We start from the raw sequence: 14,712 nt of genomic DNA on the forward strand, positions 1-14,712 counted from the left end.
TTCAACAAGTCCCATGGTTTTTGCTTCTTATTTGCTTTCATGTTGATTAGATTGAATGGAAGAATTTGTTGAATGCATTTGTGTGGAATCCATTAAGTCCATACCACTGGCCTCTTGTTGATTGTAAGTGTGCCTTGTGTGGTCAGCTGGAATGATATGAGCTTAACTTCAAATTGTTATATATCCATTGTTTATGCATTAACTTGAATGGTAATCAATGTTTGATGATAATGATTTGAACATTTTTGAATTGCGCCTTAGAAGATTGCACTGAGCTTGTGTCAAATTGTTCGAATCATTCACTCTTCTCTTGCATTCTTAGGATTAGAATAGACTCCCTAAACCCTATGTCTTTTGCTCTTTCTTTATTCTCCAAGCGGGTAGATAGAATCTAAGTTACAGCAATTCAAGTATTCAATCAACGTAAGTCCCCTTGTGATTCTAGCATAATCACATCAAACCATTGAGCTTATCCACACGTCATGACCCGACATTTATGAACCTTGGAGTTATCTCAAGTGATCCTTAAGCTAATCTTCGGCATTTGAGTAACTTTGTTCAAGAGATGATAAGATAATTTTGGGTATTTTATTTTGTGCTAGACTATAATTAAAAAACACATCAACAAGACCAATATTGCCTCTTCTAACAATCAACTGTGATTTCTGAGGTAGTTTTACATGTATATAAATTCTGCATAGCTCAGGACTTAGTAAGATTATTCAGGACCATAATGCCCAAGCTAGATATGCTACAACTTTGAAATGCCTTTCATTTCTGATCCTTTTGAAATCTCATCTTTTTACATCAACACATGAAACCAGACGAATGTATAAATAATAAAATAAGAAAAATACATGAACCAATATTTTCATGCCAATTACATCTAAGTAACAGGAAAGGCACATCAAAGATTTGAAAGCAGCTACAAAATATGTTCTTGGTGAGAAATACAGATGAGAAGCAATGGAAAACAACATACCTTTCTGATATCTTTCTTCCTCACCAATGCGTCTACGAAGAACATTGAGCAATGACCCAAAATACAAGGCCAATACAGTGCATGTCAATGTGATTACATTATATGGCATGCTGAAATCAGGTGTTGCCAATGGGACAAGTAGCACCTCTGTATAAAGCTGAACTGAACTTTTATACTGCACAAAGCATAATGTGACATCAAAAAGGAAAGAAAAGAAATCCAGACAAGACTAAATTCTCCATTCTAAAATGCAAAAAGGACAATATGAATTTTCTCAGGCAACCATTATTGCATTATTTTCCATTTTGCATTACAGCCCACTGATAAAACTTCAAAAACTCAAGCATCTGCTACACCAAAAATGTCCATTTGCCCTGTAATCCAAGGCCTGGAACTTTCCCACAAACATAGACACTAGAGCTCAACGCAAATAAAATTCTTACCAGAAATTCTAGCAACGAGCTTGATTTAGATGCTTTTTCTTTTGAATACCATCTATTTGTTTGGAAATCTGGAAAGCTAATATGAGTGGATGGCAAGTCAAAACCCTGATTAGCATCTGGTGGGTATTCATCAATTCGCAGAAAGCCCTGCATACTCAACCAGTACATAGAATAAATTTCTAAGAAAAGCTTTTCAAAAAGATGAAACCAGGTACTTGTGTCAATTGAAGTATGTGATAAAAACACAAGCACAAATTTTAATTACCATAGCAAATTTTCAAAACATTGAATTTCCAACATAAAATTTACACATCTTTTATCAAAAGAAAAGGGAGCATGTAGCAAAACTAAGATAAATGAAGACTAAAGTCTATCTCATGTTTCATAACTTAGTGTTTTTTTCTGCTGGTAGTTCTCTTTTAAAACTGATTGTAGCTGTGTTAAGTATTGAAATCTTTCAGACATTTTTTATTAGAATATTATTTTTTGTGGGATTTGGCCCATGTTTCTAAGTCATCTCAACACGACCTCCAAGATTAGTCATTCACATTAATGTCATTTTTCCTCATGCATGTGGGTAATAATTGCAAGACAAGCACGCCCACTTAGCACATTAACACCTCTAAGCATTTGTTAGTAGGGTAGGTAATGGTGAATGTAAACCATTCCTAATGATAAGTCACCCTTGTTTCCCAATGCTAACCATCTAGCCTCTTTCCCTGTTGCCAAATCTTTAGGTGTGCTTAATGCCTTATAGGTCACCCTTGTCTCACAATTCTAACCAACATGGAATTAATCCAATTACAACCCAATCAAGTATTTATGTTAAGCATTGAAATATTTCATGGGCATGTTCAATTAGAATTTTTTTGTTGGAAGGATTTGACCAACAGGTTTTTAAGTCATCTTAAGATGACCTTAGGAGCAATCATTTAAACTAATGATATTTTTTCTCATACATATGGGTAATAGTTACAAGGCAAGGGAACCCACTTAGCACACAAGAAGCTCTAAACATTTGATAATGGTGAGGAACAATGAATGTAATCAACCACTTTGGAATTCTCAGCATCTAGTCTCTTTGTACTTTCCAAGTCCCACTGAACTATTTTGGTTATTTGTGGGCATTTCTATAATTTCATTATTTTTTTTCTTTCTATTTGAGTGGTTTTGCTTGACTGCTAGTTAATACTTTACTTCCCAAGTTAACAATTATATTGACCCAAATCAGAATGTACCTTTATGGAAACAAAGTCTTAATGATGTAGAGAACTACATTTCTAAGAGCTATCCTCATTATGATAAGGATTTCCAATCCTAAAATGAGAAGTGCATTCGGCAACAAAATATAAAAGAATTGAAAACCCTGCAAGCTCAACCAGTATGTAAAACAAATTTATAATACTTTTTAAGGCATGGAAACAAGTGATTCACAACATGGAAATACAAAATTAAACAACAGACTTATGTGCGTTCTTAAAGGGAAAAAATCAAACATACATTTCCAGAAAAAGAGATACCCATAAATAAAAATATAACATACTCTATGGAAAGCAATGGAAGTGGATATCATGAATCAAGACAATGCTAAGATATATGAAAACTACATTGTCTAGTGTTTTGAGTAGTTTTTCTCAATTAATGGTCAATACTTCCCTTCCCAAAAATATTGACAGTGATACCCATAAATAAAAATATAACATACTCTATGGAAAGCAATGGAAGTGGATATCATGATTCAAGACAATGCTAAGATATATGAAAACTACATTGTCTAGTGTTTTGAGTAGTTTTTCTCAATTAATGGTCAATACTTCCCTTCCCAAAAATATTGACAGTGGACACAGATGACCTAATCCAGAAAAACAGCACTAAGGATGTAGTGAAGATAGGTTTTGACAATTACCTTCTACATGAAAACCTTCCCAATCCCTAAGTTGATAAAGAGCATAGCATTGCAACTCATCACTACCAAGAAAGAAAGGGGGTTGAATGGGTAAACAGTTGCATTGCACTGTTACCACATCCACTTATGTGATTTCATTGAATAATAACACAAGAGAACCATTGGAATCAAAAGTGGAATGTGTTTGGGAGACCCAGTGACTGCATTAGGACGTGTTGAGTCAGTATTTGTTTATAATTATGGGGGAAACCCTTAGCATGATTATTGCAAAAGTAAATCAGTTGGGAAGATAATGGTCTCTCAATTACCAAGAGGAGATAAATATACTCAAGCTTCAAATTTACAGATGACAGTATCGTTGTCCACTTCCAATTTGAGAGAAATAAGGCAGCTAAAAAAGTTACTCTGCACCTATCAACTTGCCTTCTGCCAATAGATAAACTAGTATAGATATCTTAAATACATCTATATAAAGAAATGCCGAGAGATATCAATTGGAAATATTTTATTTACCTTAAAATATTCTATTTTATTTTAAATTATATTTATTTTTTTAATCGATAATATGTATTTTATAAATATTGAAAAATCAAGTACATAGAAAGTTAGATATAACTGATTACATTCCTCTGTCAACCCAGGACCCCTTTGTTACCCAAGTTTGTCATTGATGTCAAATGAACATTCAGTTTAATGTATTAATCAGTTTATGAATAGTCATAGAAAACATATGCTAGCAAAACCTGATCTTGTTGATTGGATATATGCTAATAGCATAGTCGATTTTCAAACCATAGTGTTGAGTTTGCAAATTTTGACGAGATATGATCTGAATATTCAAATCTTTGGAATAACTTGTATTGGGCTGTACAGAAGATCACAACTTCGTTTGTGGTATGTGATCAGATATTTGCCTTTGATTAAAATATGTGAATAGGTTCAGATTGCATAAACAGAAAGTGTTAGATCAGAATATAATTAATGTTTCAAATAATCACAGCAAATGGTCGATATGTTTGTGTAAAACATTACCACATACAGCAGATGGCCACGAAGATGGCGTGATTCCTTGATTGTTTTTTTTCTTGTCAACAATATACAGAAGAATATCATTGTCTTTATCATGTTGTAATCAGACTTTAATCGAAACTTAGACAATCTCTGATATTATATTTGTGATCAATGAATTGATAATGGATATCATTCATTACTTCTACCAACATAAGACAATTATAAAAAGCCACCACAATGGGAAAATGAAAAGCCACGATGAAAAGGAAGTTGGAAGTAGTTGGTAGTTAGAGTTGTTAGTTCTAACCACTTAAAACTTCCTAACTATATGCAGTTTGTTGCATCTTCTATATCAAAACTTTCATTTGATGATGTGGGAGGGTTATGTAGATAAAAACAGTGATAGAAAAGGATTCCAAAGAAAATATTTTAGAGTGAATGTATGACATATGTGATGATCGAACGTTCTTTCATGACCTTGGAAAAGAAATCAGTACTGTGTACACAAAATAAAGTGTTCAGAACAGTTCTATGAAGATTGAAGATTGACATACTTCTAAGAGGAGAGAAGGTGATTTTTACGGGTGATTGGCAGGCATAACAGTGATATTTTTCTCTCAGATTTGTTTAAACAGTGATCTAATTTTGGATATCTATGTTAATAAGAAAAGTCTCATGATTGGCAGGCATAACAGTGATATTTTTCTACATTACCCCAAGTTTCCGGGACAGGGGGACGAGTTTCCGGGACGGCAAATTTTTTTGCCAAATTTGGGGACGGGGCGGGACGGCTATATAAAATATAGGGAAAATTTAAAATATATAGGAAAATTCTAAATGTTCATATGAAAACATGGATAAAGCATGCATCTATACATTATATTCATATGAAAATATGGATATAGCATGTGTATGATACTATGAAAACATTTTAGAATGCAAACATCAAACATACAACAGTATCAATAGACTCAATACTCAATATGCACTCATAATTCAGAATTTCAATTCATTCACATTGTCAATATGCATATCATAATAGATATTAAAGAAATAACATACATAATGGAGCCTAATCAGACTCGGAAGTTAAATTTTCACTACTTCCATCAGCGCAGTTTCCCCCTATATTTTTCAACGGGGGTTTGGGGGCAGCGCCCCCAAGTTGGGGTCAAGGGGCATCGCAAAAAACCCTTCATGAGATATTTCACTCCCTCAATTACGCAAAAAGCATCATTAAAAAAAATTGAAAATACGACTTTTTTTATTTTAATATTTTTCCCTAGCCCTAGATGTGGGGGATGTCTAGCCATCTCCGAGACGGCTGGGACGTCCCCAATCCGTCCCCAGCCGTCCCCGGGACGTACGGACGTCCCCCACAGCTAGGGAAGCCATCCCCCCGTTTCGGGGACGTCCCCTCAAAATTCTGACAATTTGGGGACGGGGGGGGGGGGGGGGGACATCCCTTGGCCGTCCCCAAGTCCCCGAAACATCCCCGGGACTGGAACAGGGGTTTTCAGGTAGGGGACGCGTCCCCGGGTTTCGTAGATATTTTTCTCTCAGATTTGTTTAAACAGTGATCTAATTTTGGATATCTATGTTAATAAAAAGAGTCTGATGCTATTTTATCAAGTGATCATATTCTGACATTTCAGTCAAGTAATTTACATAACAGAGAAGATACTTGCAGATTATTTTCAGATTACATTCAGTTTGCAGAGACATTGAATTTGATAAAACAGAATGTAAATATTTGGTCACAGATTTTGTAACCATTTGTAATCAGTTGTATTAAGCCTTAGAGTTGGTGCTCTGAGAAATCTGACTTGGTGCTCAGATCATTGAATTGTACTCTTGATTGGATTGGTGCTCTTAAGAAAGGGGTTTGGTGACTCCTTAGGGTTGGTGCCCTTAAAGATTGTAATTGATTTTAACTTTGACGCTGGATTAGGACAGTAGATCCTAGCAGTGTTACTCACCGTGGTTTTTCCCATCTTGGGGTTCCACATCAAATCTTGTGCAGTTGTTCCATATGTGATTGTTTTGCATTATTGTGGCAGTTTCAGTTTAAAAGCAGTTTTACAAAAGGATTTAATTGGATAAAAAGTTTTAAGATTCATTTACTATTGATTCACCACCCCTCTTAGTAGTAAACCTGTGTCTAGACTCTACACCCTTACCACAAAATTCATACTGACCATCCAACTATCGACACCCAAAGACTAAATACGAAACACCAACAACCTGCTAGAAACCATCATAGCCTCAAACCAGAGAAATACATTCACTATCAACAGTCTTTCCATACAAAATAATAATTTGATTCTGCATATACGCAGCCCCTTTGACAAAAATGGAACCCTCGCCTTCCCCAGCCTATATCATGGATATGACATTAACCACCTACCCAACTCTCAACCACCCAAGCCAAAAAGAGTCTGTGACTCACCAAACCCAAGTCACCAATTCAACAAAAAGGAACCAAAGAATAAACTAGTGACATTTCCACAACAACAAATCCATTATGGAATTCAAAAAGACAAAAAACCATCCCACCGCATTAGGGAACATCTCACCCTTTGCCCTCACAACTTTCGCCACCACCAGCCACCATGGGAGCAAATGCCATCTCTTTTGGCCTCCATTGCTTCGGCTCTACCAACCCTTGCATCCGCTCCACCCTCCCTGCATTGCTCTCCTCCACTTTTCCTTGGAGAAAAGACTACAGTGCATTCCATCCTACCACCGCTTCCACCCTCCTCACATCCTTGTTCACACCAATTGGCCGACGGAGAAAAGGAAAGAGCTCCCAAAATTCGTCTACATCCCCATTTTCAACCCCTTCTTGCAAGTCAAAACCCGCCGCCGACACTACCCATTCTAAAACTAAATGAAACCCCAAAAGCCAATCACCCTCAAAGAAGGAACGCAAAACCCACTCCACCACCTCCTCCCTTTCACCCAAGTCCAGACCCCAGATGGCAACCATCACCACAATATTAGCAACCACACGATATCTATGGGTGGAAGCCATAAACTCCACACCAAATAGGATAGTGATTGCCTGCAAAAAACCCTCATCACCAAATTTGAACAATCCTTTAATTCTCTTTGAGGAAATCTTCCCCCAAAAAGCGACCTGCTGCCTTGTCATTTGGAGAGTGAATGTCGCCTCCATTCTCTCTGCAAACACCACCAGACACCTTTCTACCCACAATTAGTGTCCTCTGCCACCTTATAAGCCCCTGCCATATCTGTCATCAAACATTAAAGGATAATAATTAATGAGCACCAACTTCGACATGCCAAGTCTCATCGCAATCATTTTGAAAATCTTCAAATTGTAGCTCCTCATCATCATTGAAGGACACTGCCCATTTAGACAAGGCATCAGCAACCTCATTCCCCTCGTGTTGCACATGTGACACAAGGAAATCATTCACTTCCATTAGCATTTGTTTAATTGCCATTATGTATTTATTCAAGTGCCAAGCATGGATCGCTCCCATTTTGATTGCATAAACTATGATAGAAGAGTCACCTTCCAAATGAATTTTCAAAAGCCCCATCTTCACACTAAGATTAACTGCTAATAATGCGGCTTGCGCCTCAGCAACATTGTTTGTCCCGTTTGAGAGCCTTTTTGCTCCCATCATTAAAATATTTCCCTTCCAATCTCTAACAACAACCCCAGCACCAAATGGCCCAAGATTACCCTTGGAGTCGCCATCAAAATATATTTTAAACCATCCTTCCTGTGGTGCCATCCATGTGATTTTTTGTGTTGCTCCATCTTTTGGATAAGTTCGGCCAAGCCTATTAACAATCCTCATTTTAAATAATATTTACTACATACAGAAATATTTAAATTATATTGTATCTACATTATTTATTTTTTCTCTATACAAAGTTTTTATTAGATAAATGACATCTACTTTTTATATTTAAATTTACAAAGTTTTTATTGGATAATTGACATGCTTTTTATATTTAAATTTTAAAATTTTTATCATTGTTCATAAAAATCATTAAAAATAAAAATTTATAATGTATATATTTTTAAAAAAGTATTGCAATTATGAAATGGTGGATAATTTTTAAATATCTTTGTTTTAATTTTATATTTATATATCTATCTAAAACTTATAATTTTGATGAGGGTAAATTTTGTTTTATACGGTATTTATTTTAAAAATATTAAATTTATAATTAATATTGGTTGTCAATTTTAAGCTAAAAGTAAAAGTTAACATTAACACACTCACGCCATTTCACTCCACCACTTGCTGCCATTGTAGAATGTCTCTCCGCATTAATAAGAATAAATGCAATGTGCTATTTTCCACTATTCCTTTTCTTTTGTTGTCCACTTCCAATTTGAGAGAAATAAGGCAGCTAAAAAAGTTACTTTGCACCTATCAACTTGCCTTCAGCCAATAGATAAATAAGAATAAATGCAATGTGCTATTTTCCACTATTTGTCTTCAAAAAATAAAAGGAATTATCATGCCTTTCACTCAATTGTGTGAGCTTCATCATTTGATTTTACTTAAAGTTTCTCATGTTTTCCAAGTTTGAAATGTTGTAACTACTTTCCCTGGGATAGAGGAGCTAGTGTATTTAATTGTGTTCAAAACCAATCTCTTCTTTGTTATTTCAAAATGGCCTCAATGACACTCTTTGGGACTATGAATCCACCATTTCTAACGTCATATCTAACCTGCAACTTCACACTATTCCTCATAAATCTTGCTTGTATGACCCGTATCCACTTTGATCATGAGCATGATGCTGCTTCCACATGTTGACGTGTATTTTGTACACAGCCTAACACAGAATAAAATACCTAAGGGTATCTTATCCTCTCTTGAGAAAAAGTCTCTAACTGCTGAAGATTCGCATAAAGGATCAGTTAGGATGACTCCAAGGTTCCTTTTAGTAGGGTCTCTACATGTGGATAAGCTCGCCGTGGTATGATGTGATTTGCTGGAATCACAAGGGGACTTACATCTGATGATTGAACTTCCGATCTGCTTTGCTGGAACACAGGCTCTTACTGGCTTAGACTTGAAAAAATGGGAAAAAGGATGAGGGTGAAGAGAAGATCTAATCCTAATACTAAGAATGTAGGAGCAATGATTTGATTTTTGATGAAACTCTAACTAGGTCTTGTTTTGACATCAATGGAACATCTACACAAGGCTAGTGCGATCTTCTAAGGGAAGCTTTATGATGTTCAAATCATCACCACAGGCATAGACACCATCAAGTTGATGCATATCAATGAAGAAGCAACAAATTGAAATTGAGCTTAGGCTGAATGATTCCAGTTGACTACGCAAGGCAAGTCTGCAATCAACAAACTGCTAGTAGTATGGATATACGAATTCCATCATCAATCAATCACATTTCCTCCATTCATCTAATCATCTACCATCTAGGATTGAAGACTCAACAAGAAACCATGCAAATTGCAAGAAACGACACACTTCACCATTACTTCAATGAAAATGGAGTTTGTTTACAATCAATGGCAACAATTTCTTGCCTTGTCCTCCTATTCTACTCTAATTGCTACTCTATCAACTATATTCTAACTCTCTCTCTAATTATTTCTAATTAGCCTTTACAAATGAAATGCCTGGGCTTATATAGTGCCCACAATACAATTTGATGGCTTAGATCAATTCAAGATCAATGGCCAAGATTTTACAATGAAAACCCTAATTAGGGTTTGTTACAACCATTACATAACATTTAATGCTTGACCAATGATAAAATTGTATTGCTTGGACACATGTCCCTTCTAGAAAAATCGACCAATGCATAGCCGGGGTAGGTACATCGGAGTTTGTGCCACCTTCCATGAGTTAAGTACATTGAATCTGGACATGCTGAGGTGGACCTCACTGATTGGAGACGTGATGACTAGGATGCCACCTCGTCTGACACTTGGTTGATACTCAATTTGGTAGCGTTGAGAAGTTATCTTTGATTAACTCTTCTAAAATTATTTGCTTCTTCAACGAGCCCTTGTTCTAACTCCTTGTGTCCTTGATGTGCAGGATGATGATGTACCTCGCCTTGGAACACTGGATTGGAAGAGGTCGCCCCTGTCCTGGCTTGATCGTCCCGGCGAAGATCGTCCTTGATTCGGCTTGATTTTCCTTGATGAGATCTCCATTTGATGCCTACACAACATTTCAAAATTAGCAACATGATTTTGCAATGAAAAACTAGATCAGGGATTAAATTTAGGAAACTTCATAATAAATCCTTGAGTTATTATTTCCTAAAAAACAATTGGGCTATTACAATTCAAAATTCAAAATTCAAAATTTGAAGGCTATGACGATCAACGTTTAAAATCAAAACAATAAATCCATATCGCCATACCTCTCTTGAGAGCTAACTCTAGAATGCAAAACAAGGAATTGCCTAGGCAAAATTGAAATTAGATGGCCTTCAACGTGATCTTTCCTCAAGTTATCACCTTCGCCACCTTTTGGGATATCCTTGACGTAGTTTGTAATGTCCTTGGCAAGTTCGCCTAACTTGAAACTCGAACTCCTTTGATAATGCTTGCACCTTCCCTTTGAAATTCGCTCCTCCTCTTGAATACTCCAAATCGCATATGAAAGAGGATGCTTGAATAATGATTTAAAAATGAAATAAACACCTCCTTTTATAAGCACTTTCCTCATGCATTACCTTAGGCCGACTTGGTGAATATGAGACAATTAAAAGCAATCTTTAATAAAAACCAAGGCCGACTTTTGTAAAATAAACCCAAGCGCTCAATTTGTTTTTATAATTAATTAACTTTATGCCTTTATAATTAATTTTTTCGATTTTTAATAGGCAAAATTAATTAATAAATGTTATGCGTTATTTTTAAATGCCATTTAATTAAATTTTGAAAACCCATCGAATTTAACATTTAAAATAAATTCAAAAACTTGTTTGAACGCCAAAATTGGAGAATTGAGAAGAGTACAAACCTCATCACCCTGGTCCCTGACTGAGGGACAGGAGCGATCCATCACCTTGGTCATGATTCTTGCAATTTTACGTCCAAAGTCTCCATCCTTACGTTGTGATTGCCATTTTTGCTGGGCCCTTCGAGCTTGATTAATTTATCCTTGCAAATGAATGTCCTTTAGATATGATATCGCCCTAGTCCCTTGGAGAGGGACAGGAGCGATCTTCATGCTTTCTCCTTGAAATTCTCCGTTCTTGATATCAACTTCTCCTTTATTTTCTTTCAAACAACGCTTTGAACCCTTTGCAAGTTTGTTTTGTCATGATCTTCGAAGGAAAATAAGTGCTTTGGCAAATATCGCCCTGGTCCTTTGGAGAGGGACAGGAGCGATCCTAGTGTTTTCTCCTTGATCTTGCATTCTTTGACCTCCAATCTCTATCATAGGCGAAAAATAACATTGTTTCTTTACTCCACGCTTGTTCCACTTGATTTTTACAAGGCATATTTGATGTTAGGAGGAATATCGCCCTGGTCCCTTGGAGAGGGACAGGAGCGATCCTGGTGTCCTGGCTCAAATTTGCTAACTTTTAATCTTTGCCTCTTGTTCATCACCTTCCAAATAACGTCCCTGATCTTGCCTATCCTTGCCTTGTCATGATTTTGAAGGAACATGGGTACTTTAATGAAAATCGCTTTGGTCCTTGTCCAAAGGACAGGAGCGATATAAGTCCCTTAGCTCAATTGATAACATTTTGACGTTCAAAACTCTTGCATATCATCTTCAAAAGACACCTTAGACCTTGTATGACCTTGCAAAACATTGACTTAACGTGATTTTTGCATGAATTGGCCAATATATTCAATATCGCTCTGGTCCCTTCCTGAGGGACAGGAGCGAACTTCAACATTTTGAGCTTGTCCTTGTTTCGGCCAACTTGCAATTACTTTCATCGTGCAAAATAAAGTCCCTTGATCCTTCTTAGTCGCTTGATGCGTGATAAACTTTCAAAATTTATGCCTTTATGCAAATTTCGCTCTAGTCCCTTCCTGAGGGACAGGAGCGAACTGGGATATTTTAGTGCAAATCTTTCAATGTTGGCGACCTTTGATGCTTTATGCTTGATTGAAACACCTCGAAACGTCCTTGCCACCTTGTTCTCCGTCTTAGAGTATCTTGAATTTGAAGAAGAGGCAATATTATCATTATATCGCCCTGGTCCCTTGGAGAGGGACAGGAGCGATCTTGGTCCTGTAGGCATCATTTCAATTTATCACCTTCAAAGCTTATCTTCAACGGATTCGTAATGTACCTTTTCACTCATCCATGCCTTGGAAATCTTTCAAACTTGGCAAAAAAATTTGTCTAAGACAAAAATCGCTCTAGTCCCTGCCTGAGGGACAGGAGCGAACTTGGGCATTTAGGTCCCTTGTTGACGTTTCATAATCTTCAATTTATCTTCAACGGGCTCAAGTCACATCATTTCTTGCCTTCAAACCAAAAACTTGCTTGATCTTCGTCCAGAACATGCCCTATGAAGGATTTCGCTCTGGTCCCTGAGAGAGGGACGGGAGCTACAAAGAACTTCGCCCTGGTCCCTGGCTGAGGGACAGGAGCGATTTTTACATCTTGGGTCATTCTCCTTCACGACGGTACTTCAAGTTATATTCATTTGATAAAATGCATCTCCTTGGACCTCTTCAAATCGTCAAGTTGTCAAAATCCTGCAAGGACAAAGCAATATTTGACTTTAAGCTCCGGTCCTTCACTGAGGGACAGGAGCGAAATTTGCTCTCTAGGCCAAATTGTTACAATTTTCATCAAAAAAGGTCTTGGCTAAGGAAGATATCATCTTACTTAATGCTATGAATAAAAGTTAATGTCCAAACAAAGTCTAAAAATGTGCATATGAATAAAATCGCTCTGGTCCTTCAGTGAGGGACAGGAGCGAATTTGACCTTCTAGGCAAAAACTTCATCATTTCATTGTTTTTGATCAAGTCTGGATGCTCTGTCATGCTCATTTCGTCCTTCACCATGCCTTTGATGTCTCAATTCGTCCAAACACGGTCAGGAATGGCTCAAATAAGTATTATCGCTCTGGACCCTTGGTGAGGGACAGGAGCGCTTCGCCTTGGTCCTCCTGAGAGGGACAGGAGCGAAATTCGCTCTGGATCCTCAGTGAAGGACAGGAGCGAAATTTGACTTTCGAACTCTCTATCAGGATAACTTTTATGGAATATAACATTTAAGTATAAGAGACATTTCCTTCTTTCTTATACTTTAAGTTATATTCCATATATACTTTCAGGATGTTTGAGAGTGGTTTCAGGCCTCCAGGAGTTATATTACAAAATCTAGTTTTTGGAGGTTTTCCAGTTTCCAGACTTAGTCAAATTCAGGATCAGGACATTCCAGACTTAGCCAAATTTCAGGATCAGGACTTCAGACTTAGCCAAATTTCAAGACATTCCAGACTTAGCCAAATTTCAGGACCAGGCCATCACTTAAGTAGGACTTGCCTACCCTATTGATCTCCCCGACAGCACTCAAAATGCAAAGGCTAACTAACAAAACCCCAAAAGACCTAGAAAACAAACCCTAAAAAGCAAAAAACATGGGTCCCCATTTGCAATGGGGCGATGTGTGAAAACGTCACAACACCACACAACCCTAACCAAATCTCTCCTAATATTTCCAAGGTAAAATACCCATTTGAGAAAGAAATTATTTTTTTATGCAATTGTTTGAATTCTTCAATAACATTCCCATGGCATGCTTAATTATCCATCATGCATTACCAACAAATTCGACCAATATTTGTTGTTTTAACTTCAACTGTAAATCAATTAATAGATTTATCACACCTAACACACCACGCTCTTCAAAAAAAAGTAGCCCAAAAAGATTATATTGTTTGTTTCACCAAAAGAAGAGATCAATACATATTCAAAAAGACATAAAACGTAGTCCATCTTTACCACAATCAAGACCCAAGTTCAATCCCCCCTGGGAACCATTGGGCAAGCTGCTATTACGTTCATCCAGCAAAAAGTGCATGTTGTGCATGTCCAGGAACTGGACCCCTGTTTGTGTCACATGGACTAAGGAACCATTAAAACCTATTTACCAATCAAAAATAAATAAATAAGACCTTTTGTACATGCTTGGATTCAAAGCCAAATCCTATTAACAGAACTGTTTTCTGAAAAATCCTGTTTGTTTAATCCCCGACACCCAAAGAATCTATACTATTCTTCTACTTAATCTAATGTCTCCAAACAAGACCCAATCTTGATTGATAGTAGGCCTGCAAATTAGCTTGCTCTTAACTGATAAAATTGGATTGTGTGTAATCCTTGACTATAATAATCAGGAGATCAGTACCGAA

At 36.8% G+C, this 14,712-nt stretch overlaps 1 protein-coding gene across 1 annotated transcript in view; it reads right to left on the reverse strand.

Moving 5' to 3' along the window:
* The window catches only part of LOC131036177 (uncharacterized), a 119,942-nt gene that overhangs the window by 37,656 nt on the left and 67,574 nt on the right, over positions 1 to 14,712 (reverse strand). Inside the window, exons 3-4 of the mRNA XM_057968004.2 lie at positions 1,426 to 1,572; positions 983 to 1,157 (exon numbers count right to left, since the gene is read on the reverse strand). Of these exons, the coding sequence (XP_057823987.2) occupies positions 983 to 1,157; positions 1,426 to 1,572 (322 nt within the window). The remainder of the gene's footprint in view (positions 1 to 982; positions 1,158 to 1,425; positions 1,573 to 14,712) is intronic.

This window comes from Cryptomeria japonica, chromosome 10 (assembly GCF_030272615.1).
Source record: "Cryptomeria japonica chromosome 10, Sugi_1.0, whole genome shotgun sequence".
Lineage (NCBI taxonomy): Eukaryota > Viridiplantae > Streptophyta > Pinopsida > Cupressales > Cupressaceae > Cryptomeria > Cryptomeria japonica.